The sequence below is a fragment of the Photinus pyralis genome, unplaced genomic scaffold, assembly GCF_008802855.1.
Source record: "Photinus pyralis isolate 1611_PpyrPB1 unplaced genomic scaffold, Ppyr1.3 Ppyr1.4_LG1, whole genome shotgun sequence".
NCBI lineage: Eukaryota > Metazoa > Arthropoda > Insecta > Coleoptera > Lampyridae > Photinus > Photinus pyralis.
In genome coordinates, this window is record NW_022170249.1 from 41,625,379 (window position 1) to 41,648,635 (window position 23,257).

The 23,257-nt window shown below is 34.6% G+C and overlaps 1 protein-coding gene across 1 annotated transcript in view; it reads left to right on the forward strand.

Moving 5' to 3' along the window:
• Window positions 1-2,366: 2,366 nt before the first annotated feature.
• The window catches only part of LOC116158998 (protein Wnt-4-like), a 92,491-nt gene continuing 71,600 nt past the window's right edge, over window positions 2,367-23,257 (forward strand). Inside the window, exon 1 of the mRNA XM_031471887.1 lies at window positions 2,367-2,498. Coding sequence (XP_031327747.1) covers window positions 2,419-2,498 — 80 coding nt within the window. The 5' untranslated portion in view covers window positions 2,367-2,418. The remainder of the gene's footprint in view (window positions 2,499-23,257) is intronic.

Genomic DNA, 23,257 nt, shown 5'->3' on the forward strand with positions numbered 1-23,257 from the left:
ATTAAAAAAAATATGCTAATTAGGTATGCTAGAATGTAGTTTATTTTATTATTGTGCATTTGTGCTACTAAATACCAACATATGTAAGCAAATGTGTCTAATAAATGACATCTTTGATACCTAAAATGGTTTCACTAATAACAACATATTTTGACAACTTTGTTTATGTAACAGCGCTCGAGAATTTTTGATATCTAGAATGGAGGCGATAAGAAGTCACCTTATTACGAAATCATCGCTAATTTCAAACGAACACACACTTTTAACCTGTCTTTGGACGCTGCCACTCCTCATCTATACGGACGTATAATAAAGATCCTTGTCACAATTTCCTACCGTTTGTCCATTTATGTCTGATACAGAAGTAAAAGAATTCGCATTTAGGATAGAAGGAATGGTATTTAATTAATCAGAATTTATTAGAAATGTAGATAATTTCCCATACGCAAAGCAGCCTATTACGGATATTGGGCGTTAATTACTAGATGATATACTTATGCAAAGTCGTTTTTAATAAGATACCGCACACTTGAAGAAGGAAATGAAATCTTGAATGGATGTAATTTGCATATAGGCTTAATGACTGTATAACTATAAATGTTACTATCAACCGAAGACGAAGGAAACGTAGAACAGGAAAAATGTGCACTCTCCTGTACTGTCCAAGTTGAAATGATTTTAAAAAAATGCCTTCATTACGGACATTTTGTTTGGAAAGTATGTCTTTTTTTACGGCCCATATAAAAAAGTAAAAAAATTTGATGCCGCTGCAGTGCAGGGCTACAACATTTTTTTTCTTTTCGTTTCCGACTTTCTGTATGCCTCATATTCAAAATTTGAACAAAACCTACGTACAGAAATGCAAAATTTGCTTAAAATCATCTAAAATGACGAATTTGATGAAATTTTAACATGTCCAAAAAACGGTAATCGTAATACCCACCAAGCTCGAGCTAGGAAGCTAAAAAGTTTCATGGTAATGTTTCTCATTCATGTGCCACTTAAAATTGCGACAACCCTACTGTTTCGTGCAAAAGAGAAGGACGCAGCGTAACAGCTGGTCGTGGCGTACGCATCGATGTAAGAGAGTGCGCGTGCGCTCTCTCTCTCTCTATGTGATAAAAGCAGAGAGATATATTAATTTCATTAATTTTCATTGAGGACATCTTTGATTTAATTTTTTTAGCACCCCCAAAATTGGGAGAAAAAGAGTTAGATTTTTCTTGCAATAATTAAAGTAATTTTACTTTATGCTATCCTGGATTTATCTATTTACACTTATCTGGAAAAAATCAGGTCTTGAATAAGAGGGGAGATTTCAAAGCATTTTATGATCTCTCCCCAAACATACATAAATTATGCATACAACATTATAGATGTGGGGTGATTGGTTAATTAATAAGTAATCCTTAATCGCTTAAAAATAAAACAACTTCATACAAAAGAACAAAACGGTACATTATTCAAACAAGGCACTGCTTCCATTAATGTATGAAACAAATAAGTGCAGGGAAGTAATGTTAATAAATTATCGCCTTTCTATGTTCATTTTCGAGTATAAGCAATGGAAAAAATGCGCATCAATCAATATTTTGGTCTTTGTCTACTTGCACATCAGTTCCAGAAAGGAAAGAAAAGGGACTATCACTATAATTATGACAATGGGAGATTTCCCTGTTTAACATAGGAAAACACTGACCCTATCACTCTATCTTAATAAGCAAAATAATTCTAATTTTTCTTCAACACTCCATAATTTGATTACGATTATGTTATAGTGTGTTCATTTTACATTTAGATTCGTTAGCACGTGAATATAAAAAATCGTACCTACCGATTAGGAACTAGAAATTTGAATGCCTAATTTAGTAGGTGCCATAAAAAGTAGTAATTAACTGATGCTTAAAAATGTATACATTTGAATTTATGATAAGCAGTTTTCATAAAGCATCCCGTATCAATTTATCAAAAGGTATAATCGAGCATTAGGACTTATGCTTGTAAAATAGCTTATTTATTTACTTTCCTCGCAGTATTTTCTGCAAATGTCAAATTTTAATAAAAATTGTAATTTATACGGTACTACTTTGTTTTCTTTAATATACCTGAATTCCGTATCGTAATTTATTCGAGATTTCGAAAATGTTAAGCAAATTTATGGAAGAGGAATCTTCTGGACGCATCTGATCTGTAATAGGATTGATCCTTTAACGACCGATGATAGGTGACAATTCATCCGGCAATTCTGCACGTGTATCCGGAAGTGAAAACAGGCGGAGATTTTATCGTCCTTTAACCAATGATCGGAAGCAAGTGGTTGTATGAACGCCCCCGCTGACGGCGGCGCGAATATACAAACTCAGTTCTAGCTTGGATTCTGTGGAAGTAAGTGCAGTGTTATTATTGTGAAATCGCGGCATGAAGCGTCGCGGCGCGGGACGTCTTGCTGCCGTCGCTTTATGGACGCTCCTACTACACCTCACCCACGCCGACTGGTGGTGAGTAAACAATTACACGTGAAATCCTTATTGTTGAGAGTTGCGATTCTGGTCTCAGGTAACAAAATTGTCGGGATTCGCCTTTCTTTGAAATGCAGCAGCTACCTACAGATTATCCCCGAAAACATACCTTTCCGTAATTATTTTAATTAAGAAGCGTTTCGCTCCGATGTTAATTTGAAAATTGTTTAAATACCTTGATGTTCTGCTTTGTACCTAAACAGGTTACCTACTTAATTATCCCGAAAACGTATCAGATTTTGAACCTACGCATTTTAGATGTGCGATGCATCCTCCATCGGCCTTATTATTAATAGAATTTCAAATTTTGAATTAGAGATCCTTGATCGTGTAAAGATAACGGTTTCACTTTTACAAGGCTCACAAATCACATATCACTAATAGACAAGTGGAAAAAATAGGAAATGTATGCAAAAGATGGACATTTAAATATTTAGTAAACTGTTTTCTTCTGCAGGTTTATGAATTATTAAATTCTGGAGACTATGGAAACTAATGTATTTAGATATACGATTGAAAGTAAACCGAGATGGTCAATCACGGTTGTAATTGAAGCGCGATAGTTCAGTAGTGCGACTATAAATCATTGAAAGAAAACCGAGTCAATTCCTTTCCCAGTGTGCGATTTACTCCCAATAAATAAAACCTGGACCATTTCGTCTAGAAATCTATTACTCTCAGTACTTCCAAAACAGTTGGATATTTCGGAGATTTCTAAATCTGCCCTTTGTGTTTTGCTCGTATAAGGCACAGATAATAAAATAAAAATTTTAATTAGTAGACCTTTCTATGATGACTGGTCCATCTATATGCGCGTGTTTTTACAAAAATCAGCAATATAATATTAGATATGGAATTAATCGAGCCACATTCCTTTGATGTGGAATGTATTTTATTGGAAATTGTTCACTGCAAAACAAGGTTTTTACTACATTTTTATTGTTGGAATATAAATTTTTACCCGCATCGCAAAAAATGTGGTTTTTTTGCAAGTCAAAATATTTAAATGAAAAAAGTACGTCGCGCGGAATTAAACACATAAGGTCCTACACAAAATGGGTAAGGCTTTTATCATTTTCGTATTTTCAATCATTATCAGACACATGCACTTTCAAAAATATGTTACGCACTTCACAAATCACAATAGGCCGTATATATAAAAATAGAGTATTTCCTTCTTAAAATATGGTAAAGGTAAAAGTAAAAAGTGGAGCGCACAAGCAGAAGGTTGAAAGAAAAGGTTTTGCTATATTTCGTACTCATAATCTTTTCTTTTTCCTGGCAAGTAAATCCTCTCAATAAAAGGGAAAAGATAGGAAGGCGCGGGATACGTTGCGCCACCGAATAAGTTACAAGTTGTAATCCAGATTTCACGATTTTACGATTTTTCTCACGATCTTACGATAAATGTAATGAATCTCACGATATTTAAAAAAAACTCAACTACCCCTTGCGGAAATATCAGCTCAACCTCAGCACAATAATTTTCATCTTTAATGACTTTTTCTATTTTCAAATATGAATTGATTTGTGGGTGGGAATTGCAGTAATTATAGGAATACAACGGCAAACAAGTTGTAAATCAGCATATGCATGATTAAAGCGCATTTTTGGTAATACAGGTCAGTATTTTATTAGCGAAGTTTAAAAATTATCGATCTCACGAGTAATTTTGGCTGCGTTAGTTGAGGGTATATCTTTATTTTGTAAAACAAATCACAAAGTAAATAATTAAGTTTTTATACTGGTAGCGCATCTAACGGTAAAATTATAGCACCTCCGAAAACCATATCTAAATTATTTTCTTAAATTATCGATCTCACAAGTAATCTAACTCAAAATAGACTAGAGCCTGCACATCTACACTACATTAGAAAGGTTTTAGTGAAAATTTGAAGTCTCTAGCTATTGTAGTTGCTGAGATCTCACCCGGACAGCCGGCCAGCCAGTCATAACGAATATAATAGCGTATTTTTTTTTCAAAAATGCGCTAAAAATGAACAGTGGTACATTGCATATCTTTCTAGTAAACAGTCTAGTTAGAATAAGAACCTAATATGAATTTCGTAGAGTCAATTTTTAATAAAAGAACAAATGTTTTTTTAATTGTTTAATAAATTATAGCTTTTGAATAAACAAAGATAATGGTTATTTATATGCAAGGCGATAAAGGGATGTCTTATCCATGGAGTGAAAGATGTTTTACAAGATGGTTTAAGTTTCTCTTTATCGTCGTGTATAACAAGACAACTTTATTTTATAGCAGAAGCCATAGAAATCACTATAAAACTTCTGAAAATTCTGTAGGTATTTAATTTAGACGTCCAAAATAGCAAGCTTAAGTTCTCCCGTCGTGTCCATGGAAATAACATAAATTTAGTTTTGAACTTCATTTTATTTTGTGCTCGGCGTCTTATTTTTTTTAAGAATGACATCATTGGAATGCACAATGTTTGTTTCTCTTTATCTACCCTTACTGTTAAAGAGATACTTAGCCTACTCATTTAAATCTAACATTTCAATTTAACATCTGCTATAAAATAAAAACTTTTATGCAACGTTGTTTTCTATTGCATCTCACCAGCCGTCAAATCTTTTAGAAAACACTAAACGCACAGATATACGCGTATATCTGTAGTAAACGTTAAACCGAGACGTAAACCTTCTGAATGCAGTAAAATCGCAGAACGCCTCCCTAACGTGGAATGGGTACACTTTTCGTGCTCGTCAGTCCACCATACCGTCATGGGGAGTATCTCGAAAACTGAACACCTTTGCTCTACAATTGCATGTATACCAATAAAGTAAACCAACAAAAGCGTCTGCGGACTAGATGCACATTTTCTGACGTAATTCCTTCAGTTTTAAAGCAAATGCAGTTTTGTATGAATTTTAAAAAAGTTAAACCTTTTTCTTTGGAGCAACCCCTTTTGCTTCTAGCACATACCTTTTTCTCCTTTTTCTTTTTGAATAAAATGTGAACTAAAAGCTTTGATTTTTGCAAGTAAAAGGTAATCCTTTTTCTTATAAATACGGCCTATTATGTTAAAGTATCAGAAAAACTTGAATCAATGATGCAATTTCTCGATCTTTTACGCAAATTACAAATTTACACGCTTATCGTAGGCGGCTACGAAATGTCCTTTCTTCTTAACTGTCGGCACCTGATAATAGATCCTGGAGATTGTACAATCTTTAAGTACATCAACGGTACGTAGGAGTATCTAATACCTTCCTACTGTACCCATGGCCTAATAAGAGTATATTAGGCCATGATTGTACCTATAATATGAATGACTTTCTAGACCTCTTGCGGCATTTTAAATTATGCAAAGAAGTCAAAATTATAAGAAACAGGTAAGTAGATAGTAGGTAGTTTCCAGAACAAAGTATCTTACATTCCAAAGCCATTCCCTTAAAACAGATGGCGTGTTTAATTGGAGAAAAATGGAGTTAAATAATGGGGATATCGAGGGGGATACTGTATGCACTAATTTAATAATTAAGTATAACAAAACATTTCATTGAAAGGAGGTGCTCCAGAAAAGCAAATTTCGCTTACTGAGAGGGTTTTCTCTTTGTAAAGTAATTTTTTGAATAAAAAATGTCTGTTGTACTTGTACGTATTCATGCTCATTATCTAGGTATTTCACTTATTCATATTTGATTTATTTTTATTTTGAGTTTAATCCAAGGCCGCTCTGCGAACCCAACCCTCTATAACGCTTGCCGGAACCCGAATTCGAAAAGGAAGGCCTTAGTGCCGTAATCGCGCAGCTGCTCCACTACACAATACGACCCGATATACCTAATGCATATAGTTAAACTACTCCATAGTAGTCATAAAAAAATATAGACCATAGCAGCTATCAATTAGCGAAAACCCGAAGACTGTAGGTGGCCCAGAGGCCGAGATCTCGTAGGAACAGACAGACAGACGACGGAAAATCGAGCACATAAGCGTTACTTCAAGTTCGGCTAAAAATATATGAAATCTATCGGTTTGCAACACGAAGGTTGCATTATTGATGTAAAAAGTACTAATCATTACTAATCACGGTCAGAGAAAATAAACAATTTTTTTACGCGATCGGTTAATGCTGACTACTTATACTTACCATGGGTGTTTCCATGACAGTAGTTGGAATTTACCATACCACTTCGACCATTTCGATTTATTTCGCTCATTAATGTTTCATATAATATTTATATTGCTTGCATAATTTTAATTCCGATCGCGCAGAAAATGTTATAAGCACGTCGAACGTAAGGGTTACCGTTCTCATACAATAATTGCAAACAATTGTCTTCGAACGGTAAAAACCCCTTACCATTATCCATACTTAATGTACTATCGTGTCTCCTTTTCTGCAAGCTTGGTTTTCCGTAGCCAAATGCATCACTTTCCGGCCTAGGTCGACAAAACTATCACTAAAAATTGTTTCTAGTCTAGTAGGTACTAGTCAAATTGTAGCCAAATTCATCAAATATCCAATTGCAAAGCCTTTGTAACTTTGTATACTCACACAAAAATATATTCTATTTAAGAATTCGACGAGCACCCATACATTAGCTCAACCCAAAAAGAAAGTCTAAAAACCTTCGCGGTGCCTGCCCACCTACGTAACGGTTCGTTTACACGGAGTCAAATTTTGTGTATATAGCAGGAAACGTTGGAACTAAAAAGCTTTGACACAGTTTTGCCTCTTGCAACACCAAATTTTGCAGTAAAAGCGCATGGTAAAACGCAATTGGTCCATTAACACTTTTCCAAAGACTGCTAGTAGCAAAAAAAACACGATGATGAGCGCGCGGAATTTTTCAAATATGAACTTGCTCCGTATCCACTTTCACTGTTTAAAGGTACAGGCGAAATCCGGAAGACAAAAAGTCGCCTGTTTATGATAAATGTTTCGTCCCATTGATCACCAGTTTGCTGAGCCCCATTGAAATTTATATTATTGATTGTGGATTTTTATTGCATCGGGTAATATAGAAAACAGCATTGGGCAAAATTCAGTAATACTATTTGATGGATACGAAAATGACCGGAGTATCAAAAAAAGATGATCAGTCTGATTGTCCCTCAAGATAAATTTTTGTCAAACGATAAGAATGAAATGAGGTTCTCCAAAATATATATAAATTTCTTTATAAAAAAACTCCCCTTAACTTTTTAGAACCAAAAAGCCAAAAGCTGCAATCGCGCTCAGAATGTCCCAAAGTGCCAAATTAGAGAAGCTGTGAACATCACCTATGAATGACTACCTATTTCATTTTTGAAAGTGTTTAAAGAAGTTTTCTGAATTTGACTGGTGCCACATTTCCCCCAGACTAAAAGCCCTTTCGAGCTCCAAACCTCTACTGAGAATGTATTCAGTCATATATTCAAGTGGTTTAATAGGACTATTCGTAACAACGGCTGAGAACCGGACACAATAAAAATACAATAAACAGTGGAATGACACGGTGAAAAAGACAAAAGGCCATTCACTCGACTAAAAAGATGGTGACATTGGTTTTTCAAATTGTTAGGTACCATATCTTTGTCGCTCGGTTGACATGTGATAGAGAATAATGAACTTTATTTGAAATTGGTTCACCAACTAGTAACGTTAAAGTCCTCTCTGGTGCAAACGACTATATTACTTTCGAAGAAAGTTTTCCACTTTTCAGTAGCGAATCAAAACGTTAAAAAACAAGTCTGTTGATTTTCGGGGGGATTATATTAATAAACAATGCCATCTTTAAAATTCATTTTTCTCTGATAAATAATCATGTCAGTCTATTTTGTTTAAAGGCGATCAGAAGGTTTTTAAAATGTCCGTATTCTAAATAAAAGCATTAAAATTAATTAAAATTTAATCATACCTTTTGACAGTTATCAAAAGTGAAGGTATTAAATTAAGAGTAGTAGGACGAAAGAAAAACAGCAATTAAAATATAAATGAACTAGTTGTATTTAATCAAATTGTTTTGAAAATGAAATAGTAATCAATCATGCTAGTTAGCGGAGCTAATAAATAATACGCAGTATAATCAATTAAGTGCCAAAAGAAATTATAAATCCGAATTAAAATTGTGGCAGCTTTCTTGTTTATAGACGTATTTTAATGCGTTAGAGCAAAATTATAAACTATTTAAAATAAAATTATTAGCAAAACTTGCAAATTCCTTTTCCATAAAGTTGTTTCCTTAATTTATTATGATCAACAAATTAAATATGCCTGCATTAATTTCGAATTTACAACACTTCCGTTTGTGTGGTTCGAAAAATTGTACAGATTCGTATATAATTTACAATTTTTTTTACCTAAGTATTTCCTAACAAAATTTTTTTTCCGTTTAGTCGCATATGCTGTCTGGATAGGAACCTGATTAGAAAATTTGCTAATGTCAGTAAATATAGTGTTGCTTGCTAATTCATTAGTTTCTTGACCGTTGTTGAATAATACTGAATACACGAGTGTTTAATTAATGGAAACTATAAGGTGCGCGATCGTGAATTATGCAGTCAACTTGCGGAGTCATTTATTTGTTGTTAGTTATATGCGGAACAGGAAAGTTGTAAAATTTTATTGTTTCCTTTGTTTCTAGACGTTCTACTATTACATGCTGTGATTTGCAGGATAATAGTATTCGCTAAAAGGTGTACAAATCGAATCTTATCTATGTAGTAGAATCCATACGTTTCATTATTAGAGGTTCGATCCTTTTTCCCTTACTGTTGGGATGTAGAACATGCGTGATCGAATAGTTTAAATGATTAGACAATTTGTTAACCTTTCTACAATGGTTTTAAAAGTAATGAATTATTCCTTGAATAGGTTGTGCGTGAGGCCAAATTAGTCAATTATTGCCAGCATTATTTTCTACATCACCGTTCTAGGTCGAATGTTACTATAGCTAGTTTGATTTTGATCACAAAAATTACAGCTTTGTATTGTTTGTGTAATTCATTTTTAGCACAATTTCCCAATGGTAAAAGTAGACATTTTTCCCGCCTTTGCGGTCCTTATACTACCAATTTGAGAATGAACATATAGGTAAGATCAATGTTTCCAATTCTTCTCGAAATGAAATGCGCTAGTTTTTTTGTTGTTTGTGTATCTACTTCTTCTACGTTGTTTGCTTTAATTGACTAATAATATGACAACCGAGCCGATCTTTCACGTTTCTGTCTAACATATCTGATAAATAACCTCCTACATGAATACATTTGTTTCCATAGAAGTTAACTTCCCCATTAACAGACTTATTTCTGAAAAAAATAGTTACCTACTCCAGCCAAATCTGTTACCGGCCATTTCCCAAAATGATGACATGATGAAATCTTGCTGGATTCTTTATCAAGTTCTGAAAATAGGGGTTTGTGAATTGGAAATGTAGGACAAAAAAATAACAAAGGCCCTTTTGACACCACCGTTAGTTATGAATCGAATTACATGAAATTCAAACTGGGCATAGCTTTACGATTACGATTCAACATTCAGAGTTCCTTTTTAGCGAGAATTGCAGGTGAAATTTTTAACGCACCCAAATGGTACGTTTCGACTGGCTAAATCCAGCTTGGAATCCCCGCTCTCCCACTTATCTCGCTATTTGAATCTTGCGGAACCTATATCCTGAACCTACCGACCTCGTAACTGTTTAAACGAATAGCAAATCTGCATAACCGAAATCAACGAGTGAAAATTGACTCAGTTCTATCTGATGTGTTGCCGGTTAACCAAGGGGTGCCGCAAGAGAGTATTCTTGGACCCATTTTATACATAATTTTTACTGCGGATCTACCCTACCACACAACATCTGAAATAAGCCTCTATCTCTATGCCGACGACACACAAATGTATATCAGCTGTAATCTTTTATGTATTAATGAATCTATTGATAAACTAAATACTAATTTACAACGTATATCTTCTCAATAGTCAAAAGATAACGGTCTATTAATTAATGCATCTAAAACAGAGGCGGTATATGCATAGGTTCCAACGCTGTGCGTGCTCTAGCCCTTTCAACTCTGTGCAACAAAATTAAATTAAACGACAGTGAAGTGCCACTATCGGAAGAAGTTAAAAGTCTTGGTCTAGTGATTGACTGTAACTTTTCTTTTAAATCTTTTGTGCGTTACTGTTACAGGTTACTGTTCTGCTGTATACTACAACTATTTAACAAATGAATACAAGCAGAAACTTCAGGTTCTCCAAAACAACTGTTTTAGATTCTCATTTAATGTAAATCGCAGGGACCATGTCACACCACAGTATAATGTACAAAAGTTACTTAAATTAGATTTCAGATTTTCTCTTTTATACTCTAGCTTGCTCTATAATATTGTAACTTGTAAGTGCCCATCTTATCTGTCTACATTGCTTACTCAAACACACTCAGTACACAAAAAAAAACCTTAGATATGCTGATTCTTATTGTATTCCACCCCACAAAAGTAGTAAATTCCAATGTGGATTTCATTACATAGCTTGTAAACTCCTAAATAACTTCAGAGTAATTTATCGAAATTGTACTTCTGTTAAGAGCTTCAAAAAGCAGTTAAAGTTAAAATTGTTAAACAATCAAGCCAATATCTGAGTAGTCAGAATATATACTCCTTTTTCTCTTTCTTTTTTTGCACTTAAATTTCATTCATTTATAGTAAGTATACTTAATCTTACATATAGTTGCTTCATATTTTTGGTAGGGTTGAAAAACGGTTAGTACCGATACCTCGCCTCTTCGATAAGAATTTCTTTGTAAATATGATCTAATAAAGTATAAATAAATAAAATAAAATTTTGCCACATGTTCGGCTTCACGCACACCGGAACGAAACTCTTAGGTTCGTAGAGATCGTGCAGCCGCGCTCACTTTCACCAATATGTTTCTTGTTGTCGCCTGCTATCGCCAGACATACTTTCGTCGACGGCGACGTTCGCTATTAAGCGGTATATGTGTAAGTTTCCCTGTTTAAATTATTTGCTTGACTTCGTTTATCTCCGTATACGTGATTAAACGTCCATTTGGGGCACCGATCTGGAGTGCCCCAGTAGGTACATGTTTAACTTTTGTGCGTGGTGTTAAATTCTTTTCTCTTGCTTTCCGGTTTCCGCGCGTATTTATCTACGTAACTTTGCATCTGACTTAGACGCAGCGCTTACAACGCAATATGAAAGGTTCACAGGCGAAATGGGGTTAAAAAACTATCCACAACGAATTTTTAGATGTAATGTAAATTTATTAGCAGGACATATTAAAAGAAAGCCAATCTGCATTCATTTTATGCGCATCAATAACAGTGCAAAAAAAGTAAAAAAATTTCCTTGTAAATTTGCAGTCATTTTCATTTTTTTTTTCGAGTTTTTGTCGGATTTTGTACCTTTACGTGTGCTAATCCGTTTTCTGGAGCCAAAATTGTCAGTGGTTCGCTTTCGTGCCTGATTACTCAGAGGCGGTTTTTTTGGCGAATATTCTGCCATTCAACGGGAACACATCTTGCCCGGTGGTGGGAGGTAAGAGGTATATATTCCTAGAAAAATATCACGAGGAGATTAATTTACTCGATGCCGATGAGATAAACTGTCAATTTCTTTAGTTTTCAGGTGGCGTGGAAAGCCATTCACATAACCGAAAACAAAAAAATTATATCTGAAGTAGAAACCATAGATTGGAAATACGATCATAAAATCGAAAGCCCCTGAATCAAAACGTAGTCAAAAACACGATGGCAGAATGTTTTGGAGGCTTGGGAACCCGTCTGGGGAAAACGTTTGTTTTGGTTCCCTCCACTACTCAATTTTGTTAGACCATGTATTTTAAGAAGGAAACATTAAGGAGCAGAAAATGCATTATCAGATGCTCTATACACTTTTTAGCGCATTTTACAAAAGTATTGCGATGATCCGTACACTATGTCCTTCCGCTCTCCATTCTTCAGAGGAACATCGTAGAAAGCTCGGAAAGGTCTCATTTACCAGGAGGATGTCCAATAGTACTTTTTTTGTTGCAGTAGAAATGGACGGTTATAATCCAACGTAAAAAAAAACCCCGGAAACGTATCATTTGATAGCTACGAGTATTTACCAGCGGATATTCAAATGGTTTTTTTTGCGCTGGCGGAGAGAATAGAGATTTATAAAACATCATTTTCGCTAAGATTTTTCAACGTGAAAAAGAGGCATAAATGTATATTTAATACGAACCACCTCGGAAGTTTCATTTGATTGAAATCTTATAACCAAAAGGCGGGAAAAAAACCACCGGTGAGGCCGAGGGCTGTACAAATAAGATTCACTATCGTATGCGTAGATCCTTCATTATTTGTTTGGTTTGTTAAGTTAAATTTAGGAATCACATTATGTGTCATTAAAGAAAAGAAAAGTTAGCAAACCGTTTTTGCTCCTAATTATGTACAGAACAGAATAATTCACAGTGCATTAGCTACCTCTTTTATAGACCTTCGCCTATTTTTTACCAACCCTTTCCTTTGTACTTTACGATCTAGACCCACTTTACAATTATTTAGTAATTTCATCTATGAAACACACATACAGCATTGTTATTTAGGGAATTCTATTAACTAAGAGTTCAGATGGTCCCACATTGTCAGCAAATTGCCGCAACCTTATCTCGAACCAGAAAAACAATATCATAAGGAAAGCTCTATCTGGAAATACATTATTTATCTTTTTCAATACGAATACGAACAACCCCCAATTTCTGCACGAATGAATGAAGCTCGCCGCAGTCGGCTAATAACGTTACATAAAAATGCATAACAATTACATTTTTAGTGCTTTTTAATAACCGCCGTGGTAGTTCACCTGTATTTAATGCTTTATTAAATGAACAAAAACGTGATTATCTCTTGTAATGGCATCTTGCAACCACTCCAAAGAAACGTTTCTCTTTCGAGTTTGTTAAAGTTTTATTACCAAAAACAAATAAGTTACAAATACCACCTTCGATGTTGTTTATCTTTCACTTTAACTCATTACATTTAACAACTTTCACGTGCATGTATTTCAGGGTGGATGTTTCCCATTACAAATCTTCTTACTTTATAGCACACAACGTATTGGAGACCTTGTCAAATTAATGTTCGTGAGTTAATTACTTTTAATTAAACTTCAAAGTAGTATGAATAATGTACCTTCCCATAGTGCAAATAATAGCATAATTGCATGACTAACAAAATAGCACAGGTCGCGATCGTTAAATGGCGGCTCGTTATTCCCAAATTTGTAAAGTAGTCAGGGCTAATGAAGATAATAAAAAAAACTAAATTACCAAAATTAGTGTATCCTCGCGTGTTTTGTAAAGTAATGAATCGGTTAGGCCATCATACGAAAATTCTTGGAAAGAAAATAACTTTTAGACATTAATGTATGCTATATCATTTCGACATGTGAATGTATGATTTTACACAACCCATCACTATATGTCCACTTCTTTTAGTCTTTCACCATACCTGTATTGAACTATTAACAAATATTTATAATTCAAGTCGCGGTCCAGCTAAAGTGGAATGTCTTGTCAGACATTTGTCTTGGGTCAAATGTTTGAATTCGTTTTATTGTTTCAAAAAAGCGCAGCGATACTCTTAGCTTAAACGAGTTCTGCTGGATGCTTACCCATTTCTATGTTTATTCTTTTGAACGTTCGCATTTTTATATTGCTTTATTACCATAAAATATTTCTATTTTTATGAGGGTTTTTGATGAGAACGAAACGGACAATCAAAACATCTCTTTATAAACTTCCTATTCCGGAATGACAAACAAACTTAATTTTTCGTTTCTAATTCGATGAAAGGTATGTTTGCCCTACTAAATTTGTCAGGTGGCGTCCTTGGTGTAAATAAGTGCATATTATTGATTTATCTTGAAATTAAGGTTCTTCCGACATTACTATGACAAGAATTTTCGAAATTATCGACTACAGCATTATTCATCAATCAGTGGTAGCGCACCGTGCAATCATCTGTTCAAGAGAGCAAACGTGCCGTGAGCTTTTTTAACGAATTCCCATGCGGTTCTTAATTAGATTTTAAGGAACAGCCGAACTGTTAATTAGCAGTAAATTTTAGATTATTACGTAATTTCTGATGTGTAATTTTTAATAACGTTTCAGATTAAAAATGTCGTAGGATGAATACTAATTACCTGCCCACTTGAGAATATGGCGGATACCCAAGGATTAAAATAAAAATGTTAAAAAGTAAAAGGTACTTACAAAGTAAGTTATTCAATAAACTTGCTTACGTTATTTTGATAATTATGATTACAAACATTGATCATTACAATGTGGTGTAAAAGTGAGAATGTGATGTGAAAAATATCAATTTTTCTGAATTAATTATAGGTTTCAAATTAATTATTATGAAAAGTAAATCTGAAAAAGTGTTCAAGCTCTCAATGATACCTTCTGAAAATTTGCACACTGACATAGTTCTTCATCATACATCGAAAGAAACCCATCAAACCCATAGTCAGGATAAAGTAACAGAGATGTTCCAAGTTTCCAATATTTCCTTTTTAAAGTTGTTGGCTACATCTTCTGATGTTATTCTATTTAGGGTTGTGGATGTTCCTGTAGCGCTTTTCGCTGCACTGTCCGCGATTTCATTGCCTTCAATTCCAACGTGTGCCGGTATCCACAAGAAGACAACAGTCTTTTTTTGGGCTATTAGTTCTTGTAGGCTTGATAGTATTGCTTGTGTTATCGGGTGGTATGAATATCTATTTTGAATGCTTTGTAGAGAGCTTTTAGAATCCGTGGAGATAAGGTAATGGTTTCCAGGATAGTGTATTAGAGATTTTAGGCATTGATCGATAGCCATTAGTTCAGCGTTCATTATACTTGACTTATTACTTAGCAGGTAGGTTGTCGTTTGATTATCAATTACATGAGCACAACTTGTTTTTCCGGCTGTTTTAGATCCATCTGTGTAGCATTTAATAAAGTTGCGGTAATCTTTGTTTATTTTTTCTTTGAAGTTTTGTTTGTGTTCAGTTGTGGTTGTCTCTGCCTTGGCTGATTTTGAAAGGCTGAAGTCAATTACTGGTTTTGATATGAGCCATGGGGGTATGTTTATAGGTGTATGAGGTAATGATCTAATGAGTGTAGTGGGGATTTGGCAGGTTCTCATAATCTGGGATAAGCGGGTGGAAACCGATGTTATTGTTTTGATATTGATGTTTGAGGAATACATTAAGGCATCGTTTATGATAGAATTTGTAGGGTTTGAGGGATTTGCAGCTATTTTACTTATATAGTTAGTAAGGAGTATTTTTCTTCTTACTGATAAAGGTGGCTCCCCTGAATCGATGTAAATACTTATGATAGGGCTAGTTCTAAAAGCTCCGATGGCAATGCGTAAACATGTGTTGTGTATTACATCAAGTTTTTTTAAGTGCACATTTTTTTTCGCTGGATACAAAATAGAGCCATAATCCAGCTTTGATCGTACTAGAGTTCTATATAAATTCAAAAGTGTAGCTCTGTCTGATCCCCAATTTTTGTTTGCAACTGTTTTAATTAGATTTATAGAGTTATTGCATTTGTTTTTTATTTTGTTGATATGTGGAACCCAATTTAGCTTCTGATCAAAGGTTATCCCAAGAAAGTTAACCGATGTTTCGAATTTTAATTGAACGTTGTTAATATGGAGTTTTGGAGTATATTGTGGGTTTCTTCGTTTGTGAAAATCTACGCATATTGTTTTCTTTGGTGATAGAGTAAATCCATTTTCAGTTACCCATTTATGGATGCCATCAACGCATGCTTGGAGGTCTCGTTCAGCTAATATTGTGTTGTGAGTTCTTACGAAAATAGCCAAGTCGTCCACATAGAGAGAAGTCTGTATTGGGGGTTTAATTGAGTTTGAAATTCCGTTTATAGCCATTGAAAATAAAGTTGCACTTAGAGTAGAACCTTGGGGAATTCCATCTTCTAACTGGTGTTCATCGGAGAGTTTTGTTCCTATTCTAACCATCATTTTCCTGTTTGATAAATAGTTTTTTATGAAAGTTGGTAAGTTTCCTTTAATATCGTTATTGTGGAAGTATTTTAGTATGTTTCTTTTCCGAGTGGTGTCGAACGCTTTTTGGAGGTCGAAAAAAACCGCAATGACATGTTCTTTTAGGTAGAAAGCTTTTTGGATTTCGTGCTCTATATTGGCTACGTTATCTAACGTGGATCTGCGTTTCCTTGATCCGCTTTGGTAAGGTGATATCAGATTTTTCATTTCTAACACCCAATATAGTCTCTTATTGATTATTTTTTCTAACAGTTTGCAGACACAGCTTGTTAATGCTATAGGTCTATAACTGTTGGTTGAAAATTTGTTTTGGTTTGGTTTTAGAATGGGAATAACTATTGCCATTCGCCATTTGGCTAAGAATAGATGTTGAGACCATACTTTGTTATATATGTTTAATAGGTGTTTTTTTGCTGTTAATGGTAGTTGCTTCAACATGATATTATGTATCTGATCAGGGCCGCATGCCGTATTTTTTAGATCAGCGAGTGACTCTTCTAATTCCTCCATTGTTATAGGTACATTATATGTTTCTTCTGGATTTTCGATGTCGGTATTTGTGGTCAGTATGTCATCGCATTTGTTATTTGGGTTTAGCGTCGGAAGCTGAAGAGTTGAGTATTCCGTAGCAAATAAATTAGCTATTTCTGTTAGATCTGTGATTATTTTATCGTTTTTTTGTATTGCAGTTATATGGTTGATTTTGCGTTTTCCAGAGATTTTGTGTACTGCGTTCCACACTTGTGATGTAGCCGTTTGAGAGTTTATAGAAGCGACAAATTTAGACCAAGATTCTTTCTTTTTTTGTTGCACTAAATACCTAGCATATGCCCGACATTTCTTGAAGTGAACAAAGTTTTCAATGATTGGGTTGGTTTTATATTTTCGTAGCGCTCGTTGCCGGTTTTTGATCGCTGTTGATATTTCCGTACACCACCATGGTACCCTTTTATTTCTTTTATTGTTTGCATAGGGAATGCTGTTTCTTGCCGAGTTTAAAATAGTGTCATTAAAGTGTTCAATTTCTTCATCTATGTTTTTCCACAATTTTTGCGTTGGTAAATTCATTTTTTGAAATGTATGCCAATCTGCTTTATCGAATAACCATTTCATTTGGGTTGGAAGTGCTTCTGTAGATTTTGTGAATGTTAGTAGTAGCGGGAAATGATCGGATGAGCATAAGTCTGAATGTACAGTCCAGTCAATGTCTTCTGCAATTGAAGAGCTAGCGATTGTGAGGTCAATCGATGTGAAGGTTCCATGAGTGGTGCTAAAATGGGTAGGGTTTCCGTTATTAAGAAGAATTATTCTAGAATTGTCATTTATTGATTTTTCTATTTCGTTTCCTCGGTGTGTAGAGAAAGTGCTTCCCCATAGGCTATTGTGAGCATTGAAGTCACCCAACATTATGAAGGGTGTGGTTAACTGGTTGGTGATTGATTCCAGGTCTTCCTTTTTGAATGCAATATTTTGTGGAATATAAATGTTGCATATTGATACCATTGCTTGTATCCCTGGTATTTTTGTTCTTATCGCGGTGGTTTGATATTGTGTGTTTATCTTTATTTCTTCTGTGTAAAGTGATTGTAAGGCGAAAATTAGTGTTCCTCCGCATGCTCGATCTCCTTCCAGGTGGTCGTTGCGGAACGCATTGTAACCGTTTATTTTGCAACTGTTACCGGTTTTTAGGTGACTTTCTTGTAGGCATATAAAGAAAGGGTTGAATTTTGATATAAGTTGTTTAATTTCTGCATGTCTAGCATAGTATCCGTTACAGTTCCATTGAATTATTACGCCCATTTTTATTTTATTTAAGAAATTTATTTAAGTGCGTGTTTTAACTTTAGGCTTGTTACTGGGTTAATTGTCATTGTCACATTCTGACGATGCGACGCTTGAAGAGTCTTCAAATGAGTCGAGGTCTAAGTTAGTAGAGTTTAATTTTTTAATTATTCTTGTGCACCTTGATTTCATGGCTCGGTGTGTTAGGTGCGGGTATACATCTTTTATCATTTGGATGAGACCAGCTGTATCTTCGGTGAAGTTTTTGGCTACGCTTTTTGGATCGTTGCTACCATGCACATATTCCATGAATTTTAAAAAGGCTCGGTATTGAAGAGTATATTTTTCTTGATTAGTTTCAATGAAACGTTTGGCGGGTAGAATTTGTTCTTCGATTGAGGGTTGTTGTATTGATGGTTCGCTTTGTGTGAGTTTTAAGTGTGGGTTTCTTTTTTCCGGTTTAAATCTTTTAGTGCGTGTTTTGCTTATCATATTAGGAGTGGAAAAGGTTGACTTGGTTGGTGACGATTTGGACTGGTGGTTATCTTTGGGTTGGCTCATTTCTGTTGTGTGGGGAGTATGGATTAGCGTTGTTGTTAAGGCAGTTTCTTGGGACTGTGATTGGCTACTAGTAAATTGGGGTTCGATAGCTTCTATTGGTGGAGATTCAGATACTGTGGATGAGGCATGTCTTTTGTTAGTGCTAATTGTAGTCTTTTCATGGTCATTATTTTGGTTTTCATTTTTGTCACATTCATGTGCTCTGTGGCCATTTCCTTTGCAGATGAAACACGTGAGAGCGTCGTTGATGAAGATTCTGTATTGTGTATTATCATAGTTAATTAATATAGTGGATGGAGTTTCACTAGTTTCATTGGGTATAATGTACGTTTGACGTCTAAAACTTAAAATGTGTGTATACTCTGGATCTGTAATTCCCGCTCTGATAAACGTTATAGGCGAGATCAGTTTCATGCCACTTCTTGCAAGCTCTTCTTCAAGAATTTCATGTGGTATGCTTGGGCAAACATTTGACAGAGTAATTCGTTGTGATGGGGTTATCATGCGCCTTACAGTTACGAGGTGTTCTTTAACGTGAATACTCTCGTTTTTCTGGATGAATTCGGTTACGGCTTGTTCACTTGAAAGGTACACGCAAATGCGATTGTTTGAAATTCGTGAAGCAAATTTAATGTGTCGTGCGCCACATATGACCCCTACGGCCTTAATATAATCAATAAGTTGTATTCCGTCAACTGAATTTAGGATAATGGCCTGCTCTTTCTTTGGGAAAAGTATTGTATTACTTTTAGCAACATTGGAAAAAGATCTTGGTTGGCTTATATTAATCGGTTGGTTGGTTACAAAGTTTTGCTGTTGCACATCCCTGTAGTCAGAGACGTGTTGAATCGATTGGTTCATGGTTTTAGGCCGCGTAAGAGCGACCAAAAAAAGGAAACTTAAACGTTGTATTCAAATTGCGGTTCGATTTTTAAAGTGAAATAAAATGAAAATGTTTACCTTAGATAAATATTTAATATCACTGATAACTTGTGCGTTCGCTTATCGTGACCGTTCACTTCAACGTTTTCTTAACCTTTATTCAAAATAACTGCAATTTTCGATTTTTCAAGATGCAAATCAATTTTTTGTCTCCTTTCTTTTTCAAAGGCTAGAAATGACAATTTGGACAACTTTGTGCCATTGCTATCCTTTGAGGTTTATTTATAATCGTCAAGACAGAAAAGTCGATTCGCACTACGAACCCAGGTGACTGATGACAATGATGTGTCTTTAGTTGCACTTATAGAAGGAACAATTTGAATATTAGTTGTCTTATTCGAAACGAATGACAAACTTATTATCCAAGATTGAATTAAAAGAAATAAATCCAGAAACTCAAAGAACAGAAGCGCATTTAAATTTGTTAAGTAAATATGGGGGGAAATTTATCTCATGTATAAAAAATCGCATAAGCCGCAGTTCTTCATTCTTCATCTTCACAGCGGCAAAAGTAACCTGCAACTTTTCTAGCGACAAATGCACTAGTGGTTTTTTCACTTAAATATTCATTTTCTAAACAATTATCGCATTATCCGTTCAATCAATAATTGATTGGTTTGGTGAATTTCTTGTTCGTTAAATTGTCCTGCCGAATTACACTCGAGGTTTGTATTTAAACCGAGTAAATTTGTGTTGTTGCAATTCAAATCTGTTTCCTTTTAGCAAATGGACTCGAAAAACTGTCAACCTAAAAATGTTTCACCTTCGGTCTATTTTTATTAGTTGATAGTTTTTCTCGTCCGATTGCTAGGCAACAGATTTTCATTACCTAAACAACCCAAATTTACAAACCTCTTGTGCAATTATATGTGATTATTTACGAACTAAGCACAGAATTAGTTCGTTTCATTTGAAGTTGTATTGCAATGTTTGTTTTTCATTTTAGAAATTGTTTGTAGTTGCGTAGTTCTTATTTAAATTTTATCGCCTTTCTAATTTATTCAATTTAGATAAGGTGTTAGAAGTAAGACTCATCTGGTTGTTGCGATAAGGAGTTTATCAGGGGAAAATTATCGTTGTTAAGAGATAACGAAGCCCCGGTGTTTCGAAGAATTGTGCGTTCCATATTAGAAGGTGGGGACGTTTGGCGCGTTCCGTCGTTGATTGGCGAGTTATTTGAAAATGCTTAAAGAAGGATATTATTTTAAGGTGGTAGCGGTGTTTCCTTAAATACTGAAGACAAAGAATAAACGGCGGTTGCTACTGCTGATAGGTTTCACGACGGTTAAAGAGCGTGTACATCGTGTTACGATAAATTACGGGCAGTCAGCCCTATTTGTTTTTTGATGACGCAGTTCGTCATTTTTATAATATTTCTGTGCAGAAACTAGTTAACCAAAGTTGTGTGAGAAGTTTAACGCGTGTTCCGATTACGGAAAAAGTTTTGTTATGTTGACAAAGGATAAATTCTGTTTTGAATCAAAATTATTAGTTGGTAATTTGTTTCAATAATTACTTTGTATTTTATTTATTTATTCCATTTTATTACATGTTATAAGATTAAGTTTATTGTTATTGTAAAAGCTATCTCCGGTCCTTATCGCTGCGTAAACGAATTAGTTTCAAGATAAGCACATGTTATCACCAAAGTAATCAGAAGTTAATTCTGTCGAAGACGCATATTTTGTTAAAGAAAGAGGAACGGAGGTGAGAAAGGGATTTTTTTTTAAATAGGGAGAAGACGTTAGTCGTGCCTTTTTGTTTGGTTAGCGTTAGTGTTGTACAAGAAAGTCTAGTCGAGTTACGCTCAAGTGTAGTTTAAAATATAAAGCTGTAATCTTCTTGTGCAGAATTCTTCTGGTTCGCACGTTGAGTTTGAATCTCCTGTTCGCCATATTGAATGAAAGTTCAGGTTGAGTGTATGTTACGTTAACATGGAGAAAAAGTGGAGTTAGGCGGAAGCATGTTTTACGTTTACGAAGAAATTTCCCAACACCCGTTACAGAGAGTTTAGTCAACCATCAAAGAGCCAATACTATAATTGTAATTACAACGAAATCAGTGTCGTTTAAATTTAGTGAAGTCAAAGAATTGAGGTTTCGAAGCATCATTCAGATCAGTGTTTGTGGTATGTCCCACATAGCATTCGATATCTTATGTATATACATTTTAAATCCATAATGTACAGGGAATATCCTGTACATCTTATGTATATACTATGTATATTCATTATAGACATTTGTATTTTATGTCCAGTATGGATATTCTATAAATAATCTATAAATATACATTTTCTGTGAATTACGGCGATGAAGATAGTAAGGTGCTATTGCAAATACAGTTCATTTTTCTAAAATCAGGAGTGTTATTCCGCGAGTTATTAATAAGTTTTTCTATTTCGGTGTTACAATGAGAATTTGTGCAACTGTTTTCGGCAAAAACAGTGTTTCGATGAGTTCCATTGTAACATTGTTTTTGGTAACTTTTCATCTCTAAGTTGGCAGTTCGCCAAGACGTCAACGTTAAATCATCAGATGTGAAATCAAATTACGTACGTAAAATATATGTGTTTTCCTTGATTTTTGGTACACGAAGAACTTAATACATTCCAAATCAGCAGTTTAGACATCCACCATAAATAAATTTATCTACGAGTAAAAAATTACACATTCACGGAATTTAAAGGTTCCAAATGTCAGTGTTGTGTTTATCTACGCTGCCAACTTAAAATTTGTCAACGTAAATGGTGTTGCCAACTTAAGACATATTAATTCTAAAGTTTCCTGTAGTTTTTAATAATTACTTTTTAATTAAATTAAAGCCCCGAAATAGAAAAAATTGTATGAAAAACACGTGTTACAATGCTTTATTGTATGTAATACTCCTATCTTGTGGACACTCGTGGCTCCGCTTCGCTACGCCACTCGTGCCACAAGATAGTCGTATTACAATAGGTCGCATTGTAACACTTGTCTTTCAATATACTATTGTTTGTCTAATTTGGACAGTGAAAGTAATGATTTTTATTTCGTGTGTGCATGACCTAACGTTCCAAATATGTGCTAGTGATATGTAAAGACTGAATGGGAATTAATATAAGGACAAGAATGGCAGGTATGTTAGCAACCTATTTGTTATGAACTCGCGCTATTATAGTGTTGAACAAGAACACGATCAAAATGACTCAAGACTACAGTGTTAAATAAAACCTCGAATAAAACAATAATAATTTCTTAAGCACATTTTCCATTGTATACTAGGAGACTTAATAAACAAAAAGCTCCACTCCGTGAAAAGAATTTATTTATGTAGGTATAGATGCTAGTAAACTTCCCGAATGTTAGAGGAATTTCTATAGAACATTCATTCTGAATGTATACAACATACATAGAATATCCTATTGAACATCTTTTGC